At 41.7% G+C, this 27,930-nt stretch overlaps 1 protein-coding gene across 4 annotated transcripts; it reads right to left on the reverse strand.

Annotated features, from left to right (window-relative positions):
- Positions 1-61: 61 nt before the first annotated feature.
- On the reverse strand, positions 62-27,930 carry NOCT (nocturnin). Of its 4 annotated transcripts, XM_019419779.2 has the most exons (4): positions 27,622-27,674; positions 6,862-6,899; positions 3,749-4,018; positions 62-2,066 (listed from the first exon to the last, which is right to left on the reverse strand). In XM_019419779.2, exons 3-4 carry the CDS (start codon positions 4,008-4,010, stop codon positions 1,231-1,233), a joined length of 1,098 nt encoding a protein of 365 aa, XP_019275324.1. In that variant the 5' UTR covers positions 4,011-4,018; positions 6,862-6,899; positions 27,622-27,674; the 3' UTR covers positions 62-1,230. The 4 variants fall into 4 exon arrangements, with proteins under 4 accessions (XP_019275324.1, XP_019275311.1, XP_019275319.1 ...); XM_019419766.2 differs by lacking the exon at positions 6,862-6,899 and having other exon boundaries at positions 27,622-27,930; XM_019419774.2 differs by lacking the exons at positions 6,862-6,899; positions 27,622-27,674 and adding an exon at positions 16,364-16,514.

A 27,930-nucleotide genomic window follows, 5' to 3' on the forward strand; every position in this document is an offset into this window, starting at 1 on the left:
CAAAGATCAAATCTACTCCCAGATTCTTTTTTGGACTAAAAAGACAAGATATTAAAAGCACTAGCTTTAAAAGACCATTTATTATTCTTAAATATTTACAACTCATGGGTTAAAATATTTACCAGTTTATTACCAATAGGTTATTTGTTGGGATTTTGTTTGGAGGGGGCTTCGCCTGTTATCTTTACCACTTTTATTTCCTATGGAAGAGAATTCCAGGTTATCTTTCAGACTTTTTATACTCTTCTTTCTAGACGTTTTGAACTAGTCACCTGGCTATCATAGGAAATTTCAATGACAGCTTCGTTAATAGGCTTTCTACTTTCCCGTCTCTGAAAAGCAGGTCCCACTTACTTTCTTAGCTACTGCCACGTAACAGTTCCTAATTGTGAAAAGCACAGTCCAATACAAATAGACACTGGGTGACTTCAAATGTATATACCATAGCATTCCAATGGAAAACTATAAATGCAAAACAGTGATTAAATAATGAAGACTGACTGGCCATGGAATCTCTTTAAGAAACACAATTATGGGAACATGGAGGCATAGCAAGCATTACTTATGAAGAATGCATCAAGGAAACCTGATATTGTCACTTAAATAACAAAAAAATGCCTTCAGGCTAAATAGTCCCTTCATACATGGCTACTGTTAGACCTGAAGTAAAAATATCTTAGAGATTTAAGAAAATCACTATAAATTACTCTATAACTTATGGTTTGCAAGGGTTTAAAATGTTCATAATGTTCTTATTTACTTCATCTTACATGAAGATATAAAAAAATAAATATTGCCATGCATATCTTGTTGGCATTCTAAAAACCCACAAATAAATAACTTGAAATGCTATCTAGAGAAATTGCTCCTGTATACTTATTATTATCTACGGAGGACTCAAGCAAGTCTGTTTTTATATAGCATCCTTAAACTGAAAAAGCTACAAAACAAGCCTAATTGAAATACCCTTAAGTGATCAAAATGTAATGCTAAGGGAAAGAAAACAATACAAGCCAAAACTGGAGTGCAAACACCTTTTTTGCTGTAGGTTTTAATGGAAAAGGTTTGTGGACTAATGGGATTCCTGGGTTCCCAAGGGCATGCTGGAAACACGGAAAATGATGTAAAAGAAATTGGGAATCCTTCCTCAGGCAACTTTTTATCCTATTTCAGTTTCCTGAAACATCCCTGGTTAAGACTTCTTGTGATGAAAAAGACACAGACGAGCATTTATAAAAGTCCATCAGGTTCCTCATTAAAGCTGAAGTCACACACTAGAGACAGATGGTCTGAAGGGTAATTAAAAGACGGCAGCCGGTTGGGTCCAATCTGTTCTTCGGTGAGCAAATCAAGAGCTGACCTCACACTCAGAGCATGTTTAGAATACCAGATATAATCCAGCGTGTGCCGGCACTCCCCTGAGGTCCGGATCTTCCAGGTAGTATACGGGGGCTCTGACTGCCCGTCAGCACTCAGCAGCTTGTAGGCACTGTTCAGGTTGAGGCTGGAGGAAGCAAAGTGTTTGTAGACCTCCTCTGTTGGCTCTGCGTTGAAGTCCCCACAGACGATAAGGGGAATCTTGGCTCCTTGAGTGATGTTTTGGAGGTTCTGGAGAAGGTCACAACCCTGAGCTGAGCGAAATCGTTCCCAGCCAGTGCGTGCTTTTAAGTGGGTGACAGCGATACAGAACTGTCTACTGGACTCCTTGCACTCTAGGGTCTGTGCAATGGCCACCTGATTGGTTTTCAGTGTCATGGCCGTCAGCCTGATATTGGCACTATTGACTAGCTTGAATCGGTTCTGGAGAAAAAACAAGGCACAGCCATCTGGTCCATTGTTGTGTTCCACATCTAGACAAGGTGACCAGGGCTTGGGGAAAAATGTGCCTTGATAGCCCAGTCTACTGAGGAGTGGTTGGAAGGTGTCAAAATAATGGTCCACCTCTTGGAGGCATAATATATCAGGCTGGTAGGCCAGGATTTCTTCTAGGATGAGACATTTCCTTTCTTCCCACTTGAGTGCTTCCACAGGGCATTGCACAAAGTTGTCTTTTCCTTCTCCAAGAGCTGAAATAAAAAAGCCAGTCAGCTGTCAGCTACTACAGGACACATGACTTCTAAGTACCTGGAAGTCTCCTTAGGTCTGACAGTACTCAAGACCCTCAGAACGCTTCCTCTACTTCAGATGCTTGGGTGATTCTTCTCTGTCTAATCTGCATTAACCTACCAAACTAAATAACCTCTTCCTATCCAAATGAGGCAAGCAATTTCTTTTCTTTCATATTAGAACTGTTTCATGTAGGGGTGCCTGGGTGTCTCGGTTGGGCAGCCGACTACAGCTCAGGTCGTGATCTCGCGGTCTGTGAGTTTGAGCCCCGCGTTGGGCTCTGTCCTGAGAGCTCAGAGCCTGGAGTCTGCTTCCGATTCTGTGTCTCCCTCTCTTTCTCCCCTCCCCTGCTTGCTCTCAGTCTCTCTCTCAAAAATAATAAACAATAAAAAAAAAAGTAAAAACAAAACAAAACAACAAAACTGTTTCATGTAACTATATTCTAGGATATAAGATCTTAAGTTTTAGCTTGAAACAGTGTTCTTTACAATCCCTGGGATCTAACCTATGTCAGAGGAAGTAAATATTTAACTCTGTACACTAATTTTTTAAGGAAGATTTTATTTTTAAGTAATCTTTATACCCAACCTGGGCTTAAAACACAACTCCAAGATCAGGAGTCACATGCTCTACTGACAGCCAGCCAGGCACCCCATCTATACGTTGACACTAACTATAATGAACCATAAAGACTGATGCAGACACTACTTGGAATGAATGGAACCTATTTTAAATAGGCAGCTTTTCCAATCAAATACTGGGAAGTCAGGGTATACACCCTTCTTAAAAAAGCTGCCTTTGTTTCTTTTTCTTAAAATTTCAACTGCAACATGAAAGGCAATTCTACAGAGAGCCGACTGACACATTTTTTAAAATTCAGCAGACCTACGAAAGACAGGCTTTCTGCCATAACAAAGTAATATCTTAATGAACTAAAGCATTGTCTCCTTAGCCTTCGGTTACAGATGCATATGGGTGGGAATCTAGCTTCAAGAACACCCAGACTCGGGGAGCCTGGGTGGCTCAGTTGGTTAAGCATCTGACTTCGGCTCAGGTCATGATCTCGCGGTTCGTGGATTTGAGCCCTGACAGTGCCGAACCCACTTTGGATCTTCTGCCCCCCTCTCTGCCCTTCTCCTGCTTGTGCGTGCTCTCTCTCAAAAATAAACATTAAAAAAAAAAAAAAGAATATCCGGATTCACCACCATCCACAGAGGCCCCATTCCCTGCAGAAAAGTCCTATATGTTACCCATCCAGCAGACTTAGTTTCTGCCTTGCCAATGCTATCTTAGTGCTGTGGACTGAAAGTTGGAGGCAACGGAAAGTGTGAGAATGATAAAAGACAGGGTCCTTTAAATATGGATGTGCTAGGAAGCAGACATTGTATTTGGATAGCCTACAAACATGAGGTAAGGTGTAAATCTTGAGTTGCTGGATTTGTTAGTGAAAATCAGATGGCTCCCTTTCTTACCCTCCCCGTCTGGGAGCTCCTCATACTGCCCTGGTCACCCCGTCCTCCTACACCTCTATCTGCCCACGCCTCTTCCCTCCACGTAACACATCAGTGCTTTAGGTATGCGCAGAAACAGAAAGGTAGTCACAGCAAACTTAACTGCTCAGGCACAAAAGCATCAGGCATACCTTGGGCAAGGATGTTCCACTGCATGACCCTAATAGGTGGGTGGCTGCTGGGGTGATCCGTCCTCAGGTCCACAAAATCCCTCTGGAATCGGGGGGGTCGAGTGTGCAGGACAGCCCTGCATTCCTCAAGGAGTTCTTTAGGATCAATGGGCTCCAGATGTTCTGGATCAGGTGACACCAAATACTCCGGGTGCTGGGAGGCAGTGCTGCTGTTCAGTGTCTTGGCGAGAGCACTATACAGCCTGCTCGTGCCGTGTCCCATGGAGCACACTGCAGGGAAGGAGAGCACAGTCACACGCCCCGCTCAACCAGAAGATAAAACATTCACCGTCCCTAGAAGCCAAGAACCCGACAGAGGGCAATGTTGCCATGTTCATGCAGAAAGCCATTGCCACAGAGGTGGATTAAAGGAGTTGCCAGGTTCTAGCTTTCTACTAGGACAGGTAACTTAAATACAAATGTTAAAGTCGGTTTCTGATTAACTAAGATAATTCTTTTAAGGGAGAAATATCTTCATCTTTATGGCCTCTTCTAATTTAGGATTTGTCTTTGTAATTTATAAACCCGGTCTTGAAAGCATGGCTCAACAAACTTCACATTCCTTTTTCTAAATATTTTACTAAAAATTTGGAGGCCAGTTTGGAAAAAGCCAGATGTTAGAAAGCCCATGTTAATCTGGAAGAGATTAGGTTATAGCAAGCTGTTGCTGTGGACACCTCATCTATATAGATCCCTCCGTTACAGAAAGTAACAGTTGGGTTAAATCCATATCCGTTTCTCTTAGGTGTCTACTATACATCAGGGCTCTGGCTTTCTGTAGGCTCTGGACATCGCTGAGCAATATTAGTCTATAATATCAATTGCCAGATTTTTTAAGAATCTAGAAAAGGGGTTGTAGGTAGAAGGGGTAAGAGAAGGTTGCCCACATCTCCTGGGATCCTGTGAGGAGAAATGGGGTGGAGAGGAGCAGAAAACATTTTCTAGTGCTCCACTTTTTATCCTGATAGATTATAATTCACCAAGGAGAGGAGAGCACAATCTCCCACTAATTAGCATGAGGGAAACCGTACTTGTAAGCAGGTGATGGCTCTTTTATTCTGTTCAGTTAAGCATAAATTAGGGTCAATTTTACTTGGAACAACCTTCAAGATTCTGTGTATGATGAATGTTGGTATGGACGAATCTGGATTTCCCTACCACATCCATATCCTTGCCTTCTCTTCAAAGACACAGTTTTCTAGGGTGCATGGGTGGCTCAGTAGGTTGAGTGTCAGACTTCATCTCAGGTCATGCTCTCACGGTTCCTGAATTCGAGCCCCGCCTCGGGCTCTGTGCTGACAGCTCGGAGCCTGGACCTGCTGCAGATTCGGTGTCTCCCTCTCTCTCTGCACCTCCCCTGCTTGTGCTCTGTCTCTCTCTCTCTCAAAAATCAATAAACTTAAAAAAAAAAAAAGACACAGTTTTCTTATAAAATACATTATCTGGCAGGCTGACTGACTGCACCTGAAACCAGCAATCATATTCACTGTCGCAGGACACAAAGGCAAATTCAAATATTTACCACCAAATGTCCTTAAACATCAAGGTCAATAAGCAAGCAAGCATGCTCTCTATTGTTCCTTTTCATCAACTCAACGTAGTTTTTTTTCCCCCAGCAAGAAAACTAAATAAAGGCAAAGAAACAAACACATCATACATTTAAGCAAGCCTGTTCTCTCTCACACATACATGCGCAAACACATGCACACACCTGTCTCCAAAGTGCTTGATTTGAATATATTAAAATATTTTTGTCAATTTGCTTGCCTATCTGAATGCATGGGTCCAAAGGAAGAGATTTTCTTCTGGGCTGGTAGTACAACTTTGAAAATCTTTCTTCTGTACTTCTAGTTTTTAAGAAAAAAGAAGTGAAAGGTCTTACTGGTTTTTCAAGTGTAGTCTCCAGAAGAGTAGCACCACCCAAACTGTAGACCGGAATGTCACAGAGCACCACAACAAACTCCCATGTTACCACGGGGTATTTTAAATTTGAAATGTACAGCAATATTTGACATATGTCAGGCTCTAAGCAAGCTACTAGCCTGATGTAGCTTAGTTTCATTTGTCAGGCTGAGTTTTGGGGTGGTTACTGTGATAAAAAAACAAGTGTGCAAAAATGAACATGAAAAAGAGAGGAATAGCGTCCAACAGGAGTCTAGGGTCGGAGGAGTTATTTGAAGCCAGAAAAACCATCTTGAACCACATTTCTTTTTAAAAAGTTAGGAACACCTTCACATAAAGAGAGTAACATCCATTTTCAGACAATGAATGCAAACCAGAAAGACATGCCCAGAAAGCAAATCAAAACTGTATCTCACTACAAATGCAAATGAGCTTTCTTATCATTAAGAAAATGATAGTACAGCCTAAATCAGAATTAAGAAACTCAGAAATGAGGCAAGAATCAGTAATTAAAAAAAAAAAAGATCATTTGAGAGATAGTGGCAAGTATTATGTGCTTATTTTAAGCAAAGACACAGTTTTGTGCTTAAACTTAAGCAAAGACGATCCAACATATGGGTAAAAGGAATTCTTGAAGCAGGAAAACCAATGCAAGGAAATGAAACAAATACTGAAAACTATAAATCAAGAAAACTTTTGAGAGTACAAATCATGGAGGGTTGAATTAAGTTCTGGAGAGGTAATTTCAGCATGGTAACTATAGTTAATACTACTGTGCTGTATACTTGAAATCTTCTAAGAGAGTAGACAGATCTTCAGTGATCTCAACACACACACACAAGGTAACTGTGAGGTGACAGATGTGTTAATTAGCTTGGTTGAGGTAACTATTTCACAGTGTATTCGTATACCAAAACATCATGTGGCATATACCTTAAATATATACTATATACTACTTTATTTGCTAATTATACCTCAATTAAGCTGGAAATAAATAAAATGGTTTAAAAGAAAAAAACTATATGAGGTTAAAAAAAAGACATATCATGGATATATTTAAACATTACATGCATAAAGGTCTACCTTCTCTTTGCTATTCTAAAAACAAAAAAAGAAAAAAAACCTTACAAAAACAATATTTGAAACTACATATTGAAAAACACATCACATACCTGAGAATACCAACCCAGAATGAGCAACACCAACTGGACTGTAAAGAAAAAGAAAATCCCTTGGGCATCTAGGCAAAAACATCGAGTTAACTTGTAAGGAAAGTAAATTAAAAGTATCATCAGACTTCAATTGCAATGTTTTATGCCAGAAGAAAATGAAGTTGCATATTTGAAATATATAACTCAAACTTTACATATATGGCTCATCTACATGTGAGCAAGGAATTTATATCTAGCAACATGGGAATATTGACTGACTCCATCAGCCCTTCCTGAGCAAATGAGCGGGGCTGACAAACTAGCCAGAGGTACTTTTGCACAGTCCTCCAGCTAAGAATGGTTTTAAAGGTTGTTAAAAACATACACAGACACACACACAATATGGAATAGGATCACTTTTGGCTCTCAAAGCCTAGATGTTTACTATCCAGCCCTCTTCAGAAAAATTTTGCCACCTCTGGAACTAGAGCACTAACTTCAGACCAAAATGGTAGGACTTTGATATAAGATGGGTGGTAAGCATTAAACATACTGCTTAGAAAATCAAGTCTAGGGGCACCTGGGTGGCTCAGTTGGTTAAGCGGCCGACTTCGGCTCAGGTCATGATCTCACAGTCTGTGAGTTCGAGCCCCACATCGGGCTCTGTGCTGACAGCTCAGAGCCTGGAGCCTGTTTCAGATTCTGTGTCTCCCTCTCTCTGACCCTCCCCTGTTCATGCTCTGTCTCTCTCTGTCTCAAAAATAAATAAACGTTAAAGAAAAAAAAAAAAAGAAAATCAAGTCTAAATGGGGTTGAGAGAGTACATTATATAACGGCTATGTGATCCCACAATGAACTTACAAAGATTTAATACAGCTGAGAAAGGGGGCAGGGAGTAGGGACCACAATGACGAAAATATATTTATTTAATTTTTTTTTTTTTTTGAAATATATTCTAGGGGCATCTGGGTGGCTCAGTGGGTCAAGCGTCTGACTCAATTTCGGCTTAGGTCATGATCTCGTGGTTCATGAGTTCAAGTCCCGCGTCGGGCTCTACACTGACAGTGTGTAGCTTGCTTGGGATTCTTTCTGTCTTCCTCTCTCTTGCTCTCTCTCTCTCTCTCAAGAATAAATATTTAAAAATATATATTCAATTTAAAAATTTTAAACTGGGGTGCCTGGCTGGCTCGGTAGGAAGAGCACACAATTGATCTAGAGGTCATGGGTATGAGCCCCATGCTGGGTGCACAGATTACTAAAATCAAAATACAATAAAATTTAAAAACCTGTAAACTGTTTTCAGAGATCATAATTAGTAGTGGTAGTGTTTGTATTGTTATTATTGTGAGACTGTTGCGTAGGTATGAAACAAAGCAAATGGATATTCTAACTCCATCATTCTCTGTTGTCCTTTTTTGGGTTTAGTTTTGAAAATGCATTTATAGACTTTTAGCCACAACACTCAAGGAAAACACTCTTGTTAAAGCCAACCCATTTTGGACTAATTGCAATGATTAAATCTGATCACCTATCTGTTGACTCAGCCTCTCAAAGTCTTTCAGTGGTTTTCAAAAATTAAATCTGCCCTCGAAAGACAAAGCTTTATAGCAAACACAATGAAGGCGCCTTGTGGCACAGCCAAGTACTCAGGCCTGAACGGGACAGATGTCAACACACCAATTCCGCTCCTGGTTCCGTCAGTGTTTAACTGTGCCCAGCTCTCTATACCTGCTTACCCAGCTTTCAAATGAGGGCCTGTCAAAGGATCCTCATTTTCTCAAGATTTTTTTTGGAAAATGAATCAAGGTTAGAACTGGTGGCAACCTCAAAATAACATTTCTATTACTTGTACCAGAGACACACATATTTCTCTTGAGAAAACTTGCATGTACCATTCAGAATGACTTTTATTCCTCTCATATTTGAGGCCCAGAATGGACAATTTCACATATTAACAGAACAGCTGACCCTGAACACAGGTGGAACATGTGATTCAATTATATGTGGATTTTTCACAGTACAGCACTCTAAATGTATTTTTTCTCCTTATGATTTTCTTAACATGTTCTTTTCTCTAGCTTGCTTTCCTGTATGAATACAGCATATAATACATTTAACAGACAAAATATGTGCTAATCGACTGTTTACATTAGCAGGAAGGCTTCCTGTCAACAGTAGGCTATTAAAGTTTTGGGGAGTCAAAAGTCACATGCAAATTTTTTTTACATGCACATTTTTAACTGTGCAGGGGGTCGGTACTCTTAAACCCCCTGTGTTGTTCAAGAGTCAACTGTACCTGGGTATGGAATGCACTGAAAATAAGCCTTTAAAGAAGTTTTACTAGTGTAGACCTCTTGCTCTTATTTCACTGTGGATTCATTTAGCTGCAAAAGATGTCATTAGGCTAAACTGTGAAGATTCTAGGTAGAGGGAAATTGTTAGGGAGCATTATTATAGTCTTGTCTCTGCTCCTTAGATCTTAAAGAAAACTGAAAGATGGTCCCTAAGATGGACTGATGCAAGCGTGAATACCAAGTTCTATAATAACAGTGACCCAGCACATGCCTTCTAATGGTAAAGTACCTGGGAAGCTGACTAATCAATCAACCAACGTGCTGCACAGTGAGCCTGAACTAGAAGAGAGAACAGATGATGCTGAAAGATGTCTCTGAGGTCTACCCACTCCTGGAGGAGGGCGTCAGTCTATGCCTTCACTGTACACTATACAATTTAATCTTTTACTCTCTTGGGTGTGGTCTTGGAGAAAACTTTTTTTTTTTAATGTTCATTTTAGAAGGAGAGAGCATGAATGGGGGAGGGGCAGAGCGAGAGAGAGAGAGAGAGAGAGAGAGAGAGAAAGGGGGGGACAGAGACTCTGAAGCAGGGTCTGGGCAGACAGCATCGAGCCCCACACGGGGCTCAAACTCACAAACTGCAAGATAACGACCTGAGCCAAAGGCGGGCACTCAAGTGAGTCACCCAGGCACCCCAAAACTCTAATCTTCTTAATCTAATCTCTCAGTCCTCAGGGATAATCTGTTGACAGTACATTAATTTTACATTCTTATTTCCCTATTCCCTGAGTTTGGGGATGGGCACTCATACCAATAAGATGTGTGTTAGATCTTTTCTCTCAAGAAATTAACAAGTGTTTGGGGAAAGATTAATACACGTGAACTAATGAGAGAAAAACCGAGTACTTACTATGCGGAATGGGCTAGGGTAAATAAGGGTTAAAATAATCAGAATGGATAACAATACCCAGAAAAAGACTTAAAATATGGAGCTCTAATTGCTGACTAAAACACTTGGCCCATCACAGGTAGCCACCATAAAGTCCTGCTTCCCTCTCTCAAACACACACATACTGGACACTAGCCCACTGGACACAGACCAGTGAACTGACTAAAATCTGTCTTCATGGAGCTTCTGCTGTAGTGGGGAAATACAAGGTGATGGTCATCTGGTGAAAACGGCTATGGAGAAAAAAATGAAGAAAGGGAGATAGGGAATGCTAGCAAGTGGGGAGCTGCTAATCCGTGTGGGATGCTCAAGGAGGTCTCACTAAAGGATGGAATTTGAGCAGAGAGGTGAAGATGGTAAGGCAATAAATTCATTAAGTCTTATGGAGATCCAATGGGAGAACAAACATTCTGGGCAGAGGGAACAGCAAATACAAGTCCTGAGAAAGGACCACGCTTGGCAGGGTTCATAAATAGCAAGGCACTGAAATGATACACTGAATGAATAAAGAGCTAAGTGAAGCAGTGAGGACAGGGGAGCAGATTATACAGGGCACTGTAGGCCATTCTAAGGACTTGAGCCTTTATCTGAGAGGGGAAGCCACTTGAAAATGTTAAGCAGGAATAAGAATCTGATTTACAATTAAAAAAATCTCACTGGCTGATGTCTTAAAAATACACTACACCGTAGGGAAGTAAGGGCAGAATAGAAAAAGCCATCAGAGGACAATTACAATCATCCAGGTGAAAGACAGTGTCAGTGTCATAGCTTAGACTAGTCAGTGACAGCAGTTAAAGTGGCTGGATTATGAATACTAAAATTGGAGCCAATAAGTTTTGGTGATAAACTGGATGTGGTCTGAGAGAGAAGAATGGTCAAAAAGGTCCTGAGCATTGCCAGCAGAGCAACCAGAAAGAGGAGGTTTCCAATACTAGCTAGGAAGATTTGATGGGGTTTGCAGAAAATAGGAGTTTAGCAATTAGATACGACTAGGGTTCAGGAGAGAGGTACACACTGGAAATAAACGTTTAGAAGTTAGTGGACACTTGAGACTAAAGTGAGTGTAGAGAGAAAACAGGTCAAAGGATTGAGCTCTGCAGCAAACCGGGAAAGATGTGGTGAAAATCTGAGGATGACAAGCCAGAGAAGTAGAATAAGGGGATCCTATTCTGGAATCTTCCTGGAAACAAAGCAAAGAAAGTGTTTCACCCATGAAGTAGTCCCCTCTTGTGCCAAATACTACTGACAGTTCAAGCAAAACAAAGACTGAGACCATCTGGATTTAGCAACATGGAAAACTTCAGTGACTTTAACAATAGCCATTTCCAATTTTTGGTGGAGTTGTGGGGAAAAAAGGAAACAGGAGAGAGTAGAGACATATTTTGAGGAAATTTTGCCCTGAAAGAGAGAGAAATGTAGTGGCTAGAGATGGAGGCAAGAGAATTTTTGGAGGCTATTATACATGTTTAGTTTGCTAATGGGGGGGGGGGGGGGGGGCGGGTACCAGAGGGAAAAACGCTGAAGCAGGAGACTTTGGACATGACAGGCATGAAGAAGCCCACATATCCTCTCCCCCCCAAAAGCACTATAAACCTGAACAGAACTGTCAAAACCAACTATGTCAATGCTCTGGATACAGACCAAAGGCATACAATAAACAGAAGCTTCTGTTCATGAAAGCTACCGAACCCTGCACCAGGGCTAGTCCCCCCTGCCCCTCAAGCTCAATGCAAGTAGTTCAACTAGGGCAGCAAGGATACCAAATTATTAAGCCCAGGCCCTGTTGGCCTCCCTGGTGAGCCTATCAAATATTTAAATAAGAAATGACACCAATTTTCACAAACTGCCATTTATTGCTTCCCACGTACAGCCCCTCTAGAAGACAGTCTGGCAGGTTTTTATAAAGCCTAGACTTACATATGGCCCATAACTCGTGCCCCTAGGTACCTTAGCTAAGTGAATTGAAAACTTCTGTTCCTGCAGAAAAATACACACACAAATGTTAAGCAGTCTTATTAATAATCATCCCAAACTGGAAGCAACTAAGATGCCCTTCACCATGGGAATGGATAAACAACTGAATAGCACGGTATCCAGCCGTGAAAAGGATCAAGCTGTCGATTTGCAAGAGTCATCCTTGCAACACGGATGGATCTCAACTGCATTCTGGAAGTGAAAGAAGCCAGATCCTAAAACTTACCTATTATGTGACTGTGTTCACATGCCATTTTTGAAAAGGCAAAACTATAGATTAGTAGTTGCCAAGGGATGGAGTGGGGAAGCGGTGGCTGACTAGGGGAATATTTGGGGTGATGGAACCAATCTGCACAGTCCTAGAGTGGTAGAGACACGATCCTATGCATTTGTCAAAATCCAAACAACTGTCTGTCAAACTTTAATGTGTACAAATTTAAAATATCAACCAGGAGGTGGAACGATCTCAAGAGGGAATGCAGACTTTGACAAATGAATCTAACTTTTTACAAATAAATGTATGGCAATCTCACAGAAGGGGTTCAGTAAAAAGGGAGCTATTGATCTGAGTAATTTTGGAAAACACTGTTTAATGGGAAACCACATGGCTCAAGACGAAAGGAACAGTATTCTAGTTAGTAAAGTTTCTCACAGGTGTAGTAGGTGTTAATCTCAAAACTGCTTCATATATATTGGTGTTGAACAAGTAAAGGGGTAGTGGATGATGGGAACCCTATTTCTCACAGAGACTGAAGTTAAGTTAAAGAGCAAAAAAGGCTACAATGAATCATGTGGTCAGAGACAGGATGAATTCATGTTTCGCTTACCATACACATAAGATGTACAGATACAGAAATAACTATAGATATGTGTAGGATTCTGATTTTCCACTTGCTGTATGCCATTAGCTAACAACTGAGTTATCTCTGCCATCAACCTGCTTTTATGCATTCTAAAAACATGCATTTTATATCTTTATATGTCCAGGATTATTGTAAGGATAAAAATAAAGATATGAGTCTAAAACATTTCTTATAAAATATAATCTCTCTCCGAGAGAGAGAGAGAGAGAGAGAGAGAAAGAGAAAGAGCAAGAGAGAGAGAGAGAGAGAGAGAGAGAGAGAGAGAGAGAGGCAGGCGCCTGGGTGGCTCAGTTGGTTAAGCATACCACTTCAGCTCAGGTCATGACCTCACTGTTCGTGAGTTCGAGTCCCGCATCGGGCTCTCTGCTGTCAGCGCGGAGCCTGCTTCAGATCCTGTCTCCCTCTCTCTCTCTGCTCCTCCCCGACCTGTGCCCTCTCTCAAAATTAAACATTAAAAATATGTTTTTTAAAGACAATATAAGAGGTTGAAAGCAGACATGTATACAATTCATACAAACACAGAGCACATAACTAAATTTGTTTTAAACTGTTTTTTTGTTTAAAAAAAAATTTTTTTTAACGTTTATTTATTTTTGAGACAGAGAGAGACAGAGCATGAACGGGGGAGGGTCAGAGAGAGAGGGAGATACAGAATCCGAAACAGGCTCCAGGCTCTGAGCTGCCAGCACAGAGCCCGACGCGGAGCTAGAACTCACGGACAGCGAGATCATGACCTGAGCCGAAGTCGGCCGCTTAACCGACTGAGCCACCCAGGCGCCCCATGTTTTAAACTGTTTTAAACTGGTAGCACATACGATCACAAAAGCTAGGAAGTCACTGCTGGAAAGTTGTCTCCGTGCTGCTCCAGAGACTTCAATTACCCCAAATTATGGATAATCTTCCCTGACGTCTGTCTTTATATTTCTGGTATCCAACCTAGATTTTCTATACTTCAAAAATATTCTTCTCAAAAAGTCATGAGACAGAAAGAAAAGAGGGATTTGGGGAAGTCCCAACTCATTTTTTCCCATGTGTTCGGTTTTTCTTTTCTGTTCCTAGTCCCAAGAACATATGAGCTTACTTAGTTATTTCTTAAGGCTGTATTTCCCAAAACTTTCTGGTAACATACAGACATGTCAAAGTAAGTGCAAAATCCCAAGCTAGGGAATTAATAACTAAAAGTGAACACATAAAGACTTCACATATGGCAGCTCTTTCTGCCCCGGGGCCCTGTCCCCATGCTTTAAGAAAACCTGTTCATTATGCACCAAGGGGAAAAAACCCAAAACAACACTTCACATACTATTTTTGCACTTAAAACACAGTGCCAGCCAAGACTCAGACCCCCATAAGGACTACAATGTAGTAAGGCTACAAAAATTTCAAAACATAAGAAAACTAAAGATTATTGGGAACCTTTCTTTCTCCCCATCCTAAAAATGATGCCAGTGACCACTAAGGATTACTGAATACTTAACAGGCACCATTTACAAATTCTGGGGTGTCTGCGCGGCTCAGTCAGTTAAGCGTCCAACTGTTGATTTCTGCTCAGGTCATGATCTCACGGTTTCTAAGATGGAGCCCCACGTCATGAGATTCTCTCTCTACTTCTCTCTCTCACTCTCTCAAAATATATAAACTTAAAAAACAAACAAACAAAGACAGAGAAAACCCAGGAGCACCTGGGTGGCTCAGTCGGTTAAGCATCCCACTCCAGCTCAGGTCATGATCTCGTGGTTCCCGAGTTTGAGCCCTGCATCCGGCTCTGCACTGACAGTGTGGATCCTGCCTGGGATTCTCTCTCCCTCCCTCTCTGCCCCTCCCCAACTTGTGTGCACGTGCACTCGCTCTCGCTCTCTCAAAATAAACTTAAAAATAAACAAACAAACCTTACACCATTTACAAATTCTGCTTGCTCTAACTGCATTTTCAATTAACTCTCATAACAATCCTAGGACGTAGGGACTCTTATTATGCCCTTTTTACAATGAGGAAATGACTTGGTATCAATTCTCATTGTTTCTCACCTGTTTTTTAAAAATAGCATTCATTTTGTTCTTTCAGAGAATTAAAACAAAATTTCTTTCCATACATAAATACATGTCCAATTTCAAGATTTTAAGTCATCCTAGTTCAAGTCTTATGCCATAATAGGGGTTGCTATGTGGCACTTTAAAAAGATCTTCAAAGGTTCAGGATGCTCAACATCCAAAGCCAATTTCCTCAGGTGAGACAGTATAAATAATTCGTCCCCGAAGACACTGAAACGTATGAAATACTGACAAAAACCTCTGCGCTAAACTTTATTTGGCACTCATACTGGCTTGTAGGTGAGTTTTTTATGTATTTAGAGATGAGTATTTTCTTTTAAGTTCTTCTCAGTACAAGGAAGTCACCCTTTTTTTTTTTTTTTGAATGTTTATTTATTTTGAGAGAGAGTGAGCATGAGCAGGGAAGGGGCAGAGAGAGAGAGAGAGAGAGAGAGAATTTCAAGCAGGCTCTGTGCTGCCAGCGCAGAGCCCCATAAAGGGCTCGAACTCACGAAGCGTGTGTGAGATCATGACCTGAGCTGAACTCAAGAGTCAGATGCTTAACTGACTAAGCCACCCAAGCGCCCCTGGAGATTGGTATTTTTGATTTGACCCCATATTGTATTTGTTCCCCCTCCCCCCCCCCACCAGGCATTTTACTAGAAAAAGTATCAGCCATTATCCTCAGTGTGATACACATTATATAATTTATACAGGCAACAGGCAGATCAAAACAGATTTCTTATGACTAGTTATGATTTAGCAATACCATTCCTGCCTTTTTCTTTTTCTAAAAGCGTATTTCCATATACATTTGGAACTGGGTATCTTCACTCCTTGCGTAAATACCTCACTGCTATTCTACTTAATAGGAACAAATACTTCTTCCCTCCCTCATAATAGCCTTTAAAGAGTTGCCAGAGAATTCAGATTTAGGTTTCTGAAATACCCATTTAGTCATCCCTTTCCTAGAAAAGGCAAAAGTGAGCTAATCACTAAAATACAGAATACAAGTTTACTCTTCATATCACCAATTATACATACTTCTAAAGCAACAGGCAGACTACAGTATAAGTTCCTGAGTGCCAACCGTCAGAGGGAAGTGATGAAGACTTAATGAAACACCTTCACACCATAATCAGAATGCTGGATGAGAATCCTAACAGTTAGACCCAAACTGACTGGGCCTAACATTCCAAGCAGTCCTAACAGCACTCAGAAATCACAACAGAAAGACATCTCTCCACATAATGTTTCTCTAGTTACCCAGCAGTTGCATACTCTGGAGCTTGCCCAAATCAGTCTGCGAATAATTTCTCTCACAAGTTTAGTCTCCTGAAACTGTGGCTTGGCCAAAAAATGCTGATTAAACGCCAAAAACTAAACAAAAACCAGGATAATCTGCATACACACCTGGGAAGCTGCTGGAGCTCACCAACCCTGGGCCCAAGGAAACCTCAAAGAGCAGAGTATACACAAACTGCAAACGACCAACGTCACAGGAAGCCATCATGGAAAGAGCAATCCTGTGCTGCCATCTGCTGGCCATGTGTTGAAACCTCAGAAAATTTACTTCCCTTGTTCAGCAGCTAATTTTCATTAGGCTTCTTGGGGTAACTAACCAAATACACACACACACACACACACACACACACACACACACACACACACTAGAAAAGATGCCAAGAGACAGCAAAGCCCCAAGGAATTCTGTCAAACACTGATGAAGAACTGCCTTACACTGGTAGTGCGTTTTATGGTATACTGAGCACTTTTACTTGTGATCTGTTACCCTCTCAAAAACTCCTTGGCTCTTTCATAGATGAGGACACTAAAGTTCATAAGCTTAAGTGACTTGTCCTGAGTCACTATGAAATGTAACTATCTAGAGTTTTGTGAGACTGCAGTTGGGACCCTCTCTCTGTGGTGGTCGGCAGGTCGACCTGGTAAACACACACAACCGCCTTCAAGTTTTGTGTAGGAGTGTGGACGTGTAGCACATTAAATCCTGGATTCTAGGGGCTGGATTCTAAGTGCCAATTTAGGAAGAGACGACTTTCCGGTGAGGGTTAAGTATTTTAGCCAACGTCCAGTCTTCAAATTTCTGTTGTTGAGCACTCCTGACTGAATGTGACAGGCATGCCTGGAGCACTCGGCAATCAGGTATGTTCTTACGTGAAACCCCTGCGGCCAAAGCTTCAACTTTTCTCAGTGAGGCCAGGCCATAGTTTAGCAGAGGCAAAAACAGTTGTGAACGCGGGGACTCAAGTTAGGCTGCCTCGCTTCAAATCCCAGTTCCTCCTTTTACTAATAGGACCCTGACCAAGTTAGCCACCATTTTGCGCCTCAGTTTCTTCATCTGGGCATCACTCTAATGTACTTCACTGTGTTACTATGAGGACTGAGTTAAACCAGATATACATCCTAACTGGTCAGTTAAAGCTTAGCTATTCTACGTAGTGAAGCTCACTTTCCGGGTTTAAAGGGAAGGCTGTTCACTTTTGAAAGCCTGGCATACGCCATACTGCTTCCGTGTGTTTTCATTACTCTTTCCAACAATCTGGCAAAGGAGGTACCGTATTCACCATTTCACAAAAACAGATACTGAGGTTATGACATGAGGACACAGTTTTTTTTAAGATTGCACAATTACTGAGAGGTCTGGCTCCGGAGAAAGTTCCTCGCACCTTGGACTCTTGCTCATCAGCATCTCCGACAGCACGGACAGCCAGGACAACTGCCATGCTGCCTTGCCAGGGCACACACGGGAATAAACAGAGGTCGAATTCCACCTGCTCCATCTGCCAACGTCACTGCCGCCACGGCACATGCGCTGGCATGGCACACGGTGTACAAAGCAGTGTAACAGCCTGCACGGCAGTGCTAGAGACACAAGTGAAGGTCGGGACTCTCAACCGAACGCGTCTAAAAATACCAGCACATAGACACAGTGGGACAATCCGGACGACCTTTCCTCTCCAGGCAGCAGGGTATACAAGAATGCCAAAACGTTTTCCAGGCTCAGCCACACTTTCAGCCATGCCAGATTCATCTAGAAAACCTCACCACGGAAGAAGAAATCTCTCCACAGTAAGAGCTTAGGTTGCCCATTTTAATTGGTGCTCAACTGTGAAGCTGGCTGACCAACCATTTTACAAACTGGGCTTTTTCTAGCTCAAAGTGAAATGTGAAAAGGTAGAAAAACTAACAATGTGGTGGAACTGCTCCCCACTAAGACATGAAGTCTGTGTTACTACACCTTGCCCCCCAAATAGTGCATTTTTACAGTTATGAACGGAAACGTGAAAGCTAAAAGGAAAAATCTGCTGACAGTACAGACATTTTCCCTTGTGACCAGGAGTCCACAAACTACAGTCCATGAGCCAAATCTAGCTGGCACCCTGGTTTTGTGCTGCCTGTGGTCTTTCATTTTTTAATGTTTGAAAAAAAAATAATAATAGTTCATGACATGGGAAGACCGTATGAATTCAAATTTCGGTGTCCAATTAGTAAAGTTCATGTCCTGTCTATGGCTGCTTCTACACCACGACGGTAGAGTGGAATAGTTGTGACACTGACATATGGCCCACAAGGCCTAAGGTATTTCCTACCTGGCTCTTTACAGAGAAGGTTTGCAGACCCCTGTTCTAGATTCTATTGAAATGCAATTGTATAGCTAGTTTGTATACATTTCACAAAACCAGTGAACCATTTTCAGTCGCTTCAAATAGGGGAAAACAATTTGCACATATAAATTTCCATGGCCTTGCTTGAATAGTTAAAGGTACATGTAGGAAAAGAATGATCTTTCACCATTTGAACTGAAACTGTAAGTGGCTTTAAAATCTCTATTCATACCACTCAATTTTCAAGTGGGAATTGAAACAAATAATTAAAAATATATATAATAGGAATTGATATGTTAATACACTCAATAGGTCACTGGGCATGAAATACAACATACATTTACCCTCTCCTTCATTAAGAGCTTTCAGGAATAAACTAAGTATATTCAAATTTTTAAAAAGGATGAAACGATAATATGGGAAAACAAGAAAGGATGCCATCAGTGGACCAAGAATTTGGAGGAATTCCAGGAAGACAGAAACAGATTTGCATTAACAGAGAAACCAGAGGGGAGGAAAATGTAGTACAAGTTACCAAAGGTGCATTAAATATGGTTCTTCCCAAGGGAACTTTGAAGAAACTCCAAGTGGAGTCAACAAAGATAAAGGGCAGGAGAAGCTGAGGGGCAACTGTTAGGGTAATTCATTCAAGAATGGCTTTTGAAACAGCTGTGCGAATTCCCCCACGTCCCCTGTCTTCCCCAGAAGCAAGGGTGGCTTCTGCCTGTGGGATAGAACCAGAGAACAGCTTCAAAGAAAAAGGGGAGATGTGCCTTGGAAGGGCTCCCAAGGATGACAGATCTAAAAGGAAAGTAGACCAGGAGCCCCTGGCTGGCTCAGTCAGAAGAGCATGAGACTCTTGATCTCAGGGTCATGAGTTTGAGCCCTATGCTGGGTGTATAGATTACCAAAAATAAAAACTCGAAAAAAAGAAAAAAAAAAAAAAAAAAGAAAAGCAGACCAGATCAAGGTCTAACTCTGACCTCAAAAATATTTTTATGGGAATGCAAGCTGGTGCAGCCACTCTGGAAAACAGTATGGAGGTTCCTCAAAAAAACTAAAAATAGAACTACCCTACGACCCAGCAATTGCACTACTAGGCATTTATCCACGGAATACAGGTGTGCTGTTTCAAAGGGACACATGCACCCCCATGTTTACAGCAGCACTATCAACAATAGCCAAAGTATGGAAAGAGCCCAACGGTCCATCAATGGATGAATGGATACAGAAAATGTGGTATATATACATATATACAATGGTATATTTCTCGGCAATCAAAAAGAATGAAATCTTGCCATTTGCAACTACGTGGATGGAACTGTAGGGCATTATGCTTAGTGAAATTAGTCAGAGAAAAGACAAAAATCATATGACTTCACTCATATGAGGACTTTAAAGAGACAAAACAGATAAACATAAGGGAAGGGAAATAATATAAAATAATATAAAAACAGGGAGGGGGACAAAACAGAAGAGACTCATAAATATGGAGAACAAACTGAGGGTTACTGGAGGGGTTGTGGAGCGGGGATGGGCTAAATGGGGAAGGGGCACTAAGGAATCTACTCCTGAAATCACTGTTGCACTATATGCTAACTAATTTGGATGTAAATTTGTAAAAATAAAAAATAAAATAAAAAAAAAGAATACTTTTAAAAGTAGGGAGTTAAACAGATTAGTGAACACAGAAAGAAGACTTCCTAGCTTTGGCAAAGGTAGAGGTCTCCAACCTGCTCTTGGGAAACCTGCCTGTCCAACCACCACATAACCTTCTACTTACAGAACCGTGTAAACTGTTCTCCCCCTTAGGGGAGGCCTGTGGGAGAACCAGGCTTACATATCTGCATATATTTAAAGCTACAGGAGAGTATTATGGACACAAAACAAGCTTCTATGAAAAAAAGCCACAGAGAACTAGAAAATGTCTAGAAATTTTTTTTTTAAGTTTATTTATTTGAGAGAGAGAGCAAGAGAGAGAATTCCAAGCAGGCTCTGTGCTGTCTGCACAGAGCCCAACATGGGGCTCGACTAGAAAATGTCTAGAAATTTTATTTTTTTTTAAAGTTTATTTATTTGAGAGAGAGAGCGAGAGAGAATTCCAAGCAGACTCTGTGCTATCAGCACAGAGCCCAATGTGGGGCTTGATCTCAAAGCATGAGATCACAACCTGAGCCAATATCAAGAGCGATGCTTAACTGACTGAGCCACCCACGTTCCCCTAGAAATTTTAAATGACTGCAAAACAGAAATAGTCAGAAAAACTGACAAAATGGATGAGATAAAGACATTAAAAAATGACAGAAGAGACACAGGATAGATCCACATGGTCAACAATCTGTCTAACGGGAGTTTAAGAACATGAGAATAGATGACAGAGTTGATAAAATAATCCAAAAAATAACAAAGTTTTCCTGTACTAAAGAAAGGTATGGCTTTAGATTAAATGGGCTTGCCCAATGCTGAGACATTTTTCCTGATGGAATTTTGGAACACAAAGTGTAAGAAAAATCCTGTAAGTTTCTGGAAATACTCATAAAGACATTTAAAGTTTTGAGGACAGAAGATTTTTATTGACGGGCACGCGTTATTTCAGTAATTTTCTAAAGACTTAATTTAAAAATTCATCATGACTTTTTTTCTAAATAAAATTCAGAACGAAGTACTTGAAAGAGAAACCAATTCCAGAATACGTCTCAGGACACCTATCTGACCTATTAAGATTTGAAAGATAAACTTCTTTCAGTAGTCCCTGGATGATGGCTAACATTCATGACAGCAAAACATAAAAAGGAAATACAAAACTATTATATTCCAGGTATCTTTAGAATCTGCAAAGTACTTTACTGTGTACCCTGTACTGCACGAGACACTCAGAGTCACAAGTGTGCCTGCAGACTAGCAACGACCTGCCCAAGGACCGGAAGCGCAAAGAGCTGGGAGCAGGAAGATAGTGGGAACAGGCAGGGCAAGTGTGAGGAACTCTCCGGACATCCTGTGGAAACAATTCTTTACTGTACTTCTGTCTGCACTGTACCTTTTACTTTCCTGGACTTCCCACACTACTCTGATTCTGAAGATGGAACAAAAAAGGTTTTAAATTTTTCTTCTCTGCACAGTCCCTCATCATCTAACAGCATAATCTAACTTTTGGAGGCATGAGAATCAATGCACTGGTAAGAAATTTCTAGCAGGCTGCTATGCATTTAGTAAAACAAATCTCCTCACTGGCAGTAAAACAAATCTGTGTGGTAAGAGGCTCTCCGCCTGGGCTATACATCAGAATCATCGGATGCTCAGGCCCCATGAGTTAAAATTCAGAAGATCTGAGTGGGCCCAGGTATTTTTAAAAATCAATTTATTTGAGAGAAAGCACAAGTGGGGGAAGGGCAGAGAGAGTCCCAAGCAGGCTCCACACTGTCAGCATGGAACCAAATGCAGGGCTCCATCCCATGAACCTTGAAATCATGACCTGGAGGGAAGTCAGAAGCTTAACTGACTGAGCCACCCAGGTGCCCCACCCCTCCCCCAGGCATTTTTTGATACTGAAAGGAGAAAAAAGTATTTCTGGGGAGACATTCAAAGTAGTAATTTTCTTTATCCCTCTTTCCCCTGAGCACTCCTGCCCACAACAGATACTGAATTCTTGGTAACCGGTATCTTAAGTGTTGCTTTGACACCAGCTAAAATCATCCACTTGAGGTATTACTCCTTCCTGTGGGAAGGCTGGTTTTCACCTATTCTAAGAATAACAATAAATTCAAAATATTTTGGCTGCTTTTCATGAAAGTACAATTGAGTTTATTTTAAAAAAAATTTTTTTTTAACGTTTATTTATTTTTGAGACAGAGAGAGACAGAGCATGAACGGGGGAGGGGCAGAGAAAGAGGAAGACACAGAATCTGAAGCAGGCTCCAGGCTTCGAGCCATCAGCACAGAGCCCGAAGCGGGGCTCAAACTCACGGACCGCAAGATCGTGACCTGAGTTGAAGTCGGACGCTTAACCGACTGAGCCACCCAGGCGCCCCCAATTGAGTTTAGTACAGAGCCAAACACCCATGCACATTATCCTTGAATTTCTCAGTATTTATTCAAGTATGATAACCATTTTCAAGTATATAAATCCTGATTAGAATTTAAGCAAATGGGGCGCCTGGGTGGCTCAGTCGGTTGAGTGACTAACTTCAGCTCAGGTCATGATCTCACAGTTTGTGGGTTCAAGTCCCGTGTCAGGCTCTGTGCTGACAGCTCAGAGCCTGGAGCCTGTTTCAGATTCTGTGTCTCCCCCTCTCTCTGTTCCTCCCCTGCTCTGTCTCCCAAATATAAATAAATGTTAAAAAAAAAAAAAAGAATTTAAGCAAATATAGGGGTGCCCAGGTGGCTCAATTGGTTAAGCGGCCGACTTTGGCTCAGGTCACGATCTTACATTCATGAGTTCGAGCTTGCATCAAGCATAGTTCAGAGCCTGGAGCTTTAGATTCTGTGTCTCTTTCTCTCTGCCCCTCCCCCACTCACACTCTCTCTCTCTCTCTCTCTCTCAAAAATAAGTAAACCTTAAAAAAAAAAGAATTTAAGAAAATATAGACACTTCCTCTTTTCTTCCTCCTCCTTCCAAAAAAATTTGGAAATCGCCTCATTTATTCATTAGTAAACATCATTGAAATCTACATGATACTACATTTATCCACACTGCTACACTTCCATTACAATGTCAGTCTCAAATTTTTCCTCACTGAATTTTCTTAAATGCACCAATTCTTTCCTTTTTTTAAAAAATTTTTTAATGTTTGTTTATTTTTTGAGAGAGAGAGCCAGAGCGTGAGTGGGGGTGGGGGTGCAGAGAGAGAGAGGGAGACACAGAATCCGAAGCAGGCTCCAGACTCTGAGCTGTCAGCACAGAGCCCAATGCAAGCCCGAACTCATGAACTGTGAGATCATGACCTGAGCCAAAGTCAGACACTTAACTGACTGAGCCACCCAGGCACCCCTCCTTCCCTTTCTTAAAGCCTGCTTTTTGTTCAGGTAAATGTTCTTACTCAGAGGCCTCCTAAATTGCCTTGGAGCCCAAGTTCAAAGATCTTAACACTCCTCCAGAATCCTCTCCCAGGTTTCTCAAATTTTCCAGAAATAAATACTTTTGAAAGGAGGAGTGGAGCTTATAAAATACTCGCCAAGTTTTCCAGAAAGAATCACCTGGGGCACTTGTTAAATATTCAACTTGGGGTGCTTGGGTGGCTCAGTCAGGTAAGCCTCCAAGTGTCCGACTCTTGATTTTGGGTCAGGTCATGATCTGGCAGTTCGTGGGTTTGAGCCCCATGTGTTTGAGCTCTGTGCTGACAGTGTGGAGCCTGCTTGGGCTATTCTCTCTCTCCCTCTCTCTCTCAAAATGAATAAACACACACACACACACACACACACACACACACACACACACACACACACACACCAGGTTTCTAAATGATTCAAGTACATAGGTGAAAGACAAGAAATCTGTCTTTTAACAACTGTCCCAGATTCTAGAAGTACATCTTTTCTGATGGTATTCATTCATCACTGCTTCCATACCTGCCACCTTCTCATGTGGTCTTTTCGCCCTGCCTGTCATCACTGTGCTCCCTTCCAGGGATGTACCCTCCTTTCACCTATTCAAAGCACTTTGCTTCCCAACAAATCCAGCCACACTGATTTCTCTTTCTTCTCAATTCCTGACACAATTAGTCATGTGATACAATATTTGGCCTTTTAAGTATACTGTATTCAATAAAACTTGTGGACTGAATGATGTCAATTTATCTTCTTTATTTTTTCTAGGTCAAGTCCAGTGTTGAGACAGTAAGCAAGATTAAATGCTTTGCAAAGGTTCATACGTAAATGTGTTGAATGTGATTCTGGAGCTATGGTTATTAACTCAAACACCCCCAATAGCTCACTATTTAAACTATTAGCACTGAATGCTACAGGAAAATGATACCTTAGTTCTCCCACAAGGAAAGCAATTTATTCTGTAGGAACTTGATAATTACAAGCTTTCCCATTTCTTCTCTCTCATCAACAGCTTACTCACAGAGTTAAGGGACATACTAAATAAAGCCACCTCTTGAAATGAGCTGGTATTTGCTTTTAAAATTGTCCCAAGAAAAAAAGCAACATGTTCCAGGGGTGGCGAACAGTCATTCAGCCAAACTCTTAATTATCTGAGGAGGAGGGATCTGGAAGACAGCACTTATAAACCCACAGATGACTCCCGATGGCATTTCATCCAGTACAGTAACCGTGGCAATTGCTGCTTCTTTATGGGGGTGCTGTCCTTGTGTGAGAAAAGACAGCAAAACACTGAAGTTGTTTCCAAGTTCCCCTTTAAATTCTAATAACCTAGGATGTGATGACTGTACTCGTCTTTCTAGTGACCTCCGATGGACTGCCAAGGGACCTACGTTATGAAGGAAATGATTATCAAATGGAGTCAAGGGTTGGGACTCATCACCTACCCCCAAGCCTCAACAAGAGACTCTCTGGAGGGAAGAGTAGCTTTCAGCTACCTGAGGACTTCTCTTGCCAGATGTCTAAACTTTGGGGCATGGAAGAATAATGGGGAGGTTTATTCTTATTGTTAGCTTGTTAAGTAATGTGGAATCTGTTAAGTAATGTGGAACCAATTCTTTTAATAGGTCTCTAGTAGGATCCATTAGTCTGCCATTTTTAAAAGCACTGAATGCTGGTTCTGGGGCTCTTTGGAAAACATTTTACTGGGGGTTTCTTCTCTCACCCTGCCAGCTGCTTCCATGCTTCATGCTTTTCCCTTTTTGTTCCTGCCTTTCCCCAAATAAAATGATGTAATTTCTTTCAATCTTAACCATGCTTCAAGGCCCAGCTCAAATACCAATTACTTCTTGAAGGCTAAAAAGATCACCTTTGCTGAAAGGGACCTCCCCATCTCTGGCACCCTTGTGTCATGAGCAAACCTCTAACTGTAAGAGAATAAAAGGTGTTTCATTTCATTCAACAGTTATTTCTTTTTGTAAGTTCTTCTCTCTTATTAGGCAGTAAACTCTATAAAGGCAGACTAAGGCTCACATTCTTTTACTTCCTGTAATAAAGCACCTACAGCGTGTGTAAGGCATTCTGCAAAGACTTCCTGAATGAATGAGTGATCCAGCAATGAGTAAATGAATGTATTCACATTTCTTCTCTAACAAGTAGCTGAAGCTAAAACTGCATGAAAAAGGAAAACTGCCTAGATTTATAGTAACTGTCTATGATATCATAAGCATCCTAAAGCCTTTCAGTTTCTTTATTTGTAAAACTAGGGGGTTTCAGAGACTTTTTAAAAAGTTCATTAAATACCTGTATCAAAAGCCTAATGTTCCAAATACTCTAACCTGACCTTTTTTCCTCAGCCAACACCACAGCTATCTGTATCACACAAGCTATCTGTATTCCCAAGATGTAACTACGGACAAACTCTGCCTAAGGGACTTTGAGATCTGAGCTGGTTCTGGAGAAGACACTAACTGGCTTTCTCTTTTACCTCTTCTTCTTCAAACCAAACAACATTCCTCTTGAAAATTTCCAGCAAGAAAAAACACTAACAGTTATTAGGTGGCACCCATCCTAACAGCTATTTTCACACAATGTGCCAAATTCCTACAGAGTGGGGGGGGGGGGGGGGGGGGGAAGAAACCCTGTGAATTTCATGTAATCGACATGTTCATCACACTACAAAAAACAAAAAACCAAAAAAACTCAATAGGACTGTCAAGTTCACCCTTTGTAAAGAATAATATGGAGTTGAGTCTAAAGTAACCAGTTTAGCATCCTAATTTTAAAGGTACATCTCAGCCTAAACATCTGCTAATAATCTGAGAAGAGTTTAAAGTCTTTTTTTTTAATGTTTATTTGTTTTTTGAGAGAGACAGAGTGCAAGTGGGGGATGGGCAGAGAGAGGGAGACAGACTCCCAAGCAGGCTCCTGGCTCCTAGCTGTCAGCAGAGTCCCAAGCAGGGCTCGAACTCAAGAAACAGATCATGCATGACCTGAACTGAAGTCGGAGGCTTAACCTACAGAGCCACCCAGGAACCCCGAAGAGTTTAAAGTCTTGGCTTCAATCACGTTTAGATTTTAGATTATCACTTTCATTAATAAAAGAAAGTCCCATTAAACATATTTTTTCTACTGCTCAGTTCTTATATCAATCCAAAACTTTCTGAGGAAAATGTATTTATAACCTAGGATGGCTATACAAAGGTCTTAAACAGCAATAACCTAACTTGAGCATGGCCAAGATACACTTTTTAGTGTGATGTAGTAATTGCCAGATTTGAAAGAGAACCTTCATTCTTATTTAAAACAGTATCATTACTTTGTAGGTAATTTTTAGCCTCAGCAATGTGTCCTCAGGCAGAAACGGAGGTGGCAAAAAAGGTAAAGTCCAGGGTATGTATGTGATGTATCACACTGGTTCTTGACAAACGAAGGCATCGCCTTTACAAGATCTTAACCCAGGTATACAGTACACACAGATTGACCTAAGTAGTAAGAGTGGAAGACTCCGGAAAAATCCAAATACGTAAATGTAAAACCAGTCAATGTGTGTTATAATGTAGTCAGCATAACTTTAAAGAAATTCATAACATCTAAATCATGCAAGCTCCATTATCAAAAAATACCACTTTCGATGGCTTTTTTTTTTGCACAAAATTTGCTTAATTAGCGCAATAGGAAGTAAAACAGACACAAGTTAATTTGCGGCCTTGGAAGGGGCAGATTTAGCGTTAAGAGCGAGAAATACCAAAGGCACCGCATCCAAGGATCAAACGGGACCCTGAAAGGTGTTCCAGTTCTTGCTGGACGCAAACCCCAGGATAGGCAGGGCAAGGGGAAAGCGGAAAACGGGAAGAATCGTCTGTTCGGGGAGAGGAGGGCCGGCTTCCTGGCCAGAACCCCACACCCTGGCAGCCCCGGGCTTCCCATTCATTCCGCGCCGTCCCCAGGAGGCGGCCGCGGGTCGGCAGCCGCGGGGTTCTCCGCCCGGTACCGCGCACTCACCTGTTCGGGAACACGACCTCGCGGCGCCCGAGGCCGCTGAGGCCGCCGCCAGGAGCCGGGGGGACGCGGGCCGGGGGGCAGCCGCCGGCGGAGGCGACTGGCGGCGCAGCCCGGGGGTGGGCAGGCGGCGCAGGCCGGACGCGTCCCTCTGCAGCAGGGCGGAGCAGAGCCGCCGCGGGCTCTGATACATGCCGGGCGCCGCCGCCACAACCGCCGAGGCCCCTCGCGCGCGGGAGGAGCGGAGCCTGGCCGAGGCCGAGGCGGGCGAAACGAGCAGACTCTCGGGGACCTTCTGAGAGGATGCTCCCA

This window comes from Panthera pardus, unplaced genomic scaffold (genome assembly GCF_024362965.1).
Source record: "Panthera pardus isolate Hobbes unplaced genomic scaffold, ASM2436296v1 HiC_scaffold_13, whole genome shotgun sequence".
Lineage (NCBI taxonomy): Eukaryota > Metazoa > Chordata > Mammalia > Carnivora > Felidae > Panthera > Panthera pardus.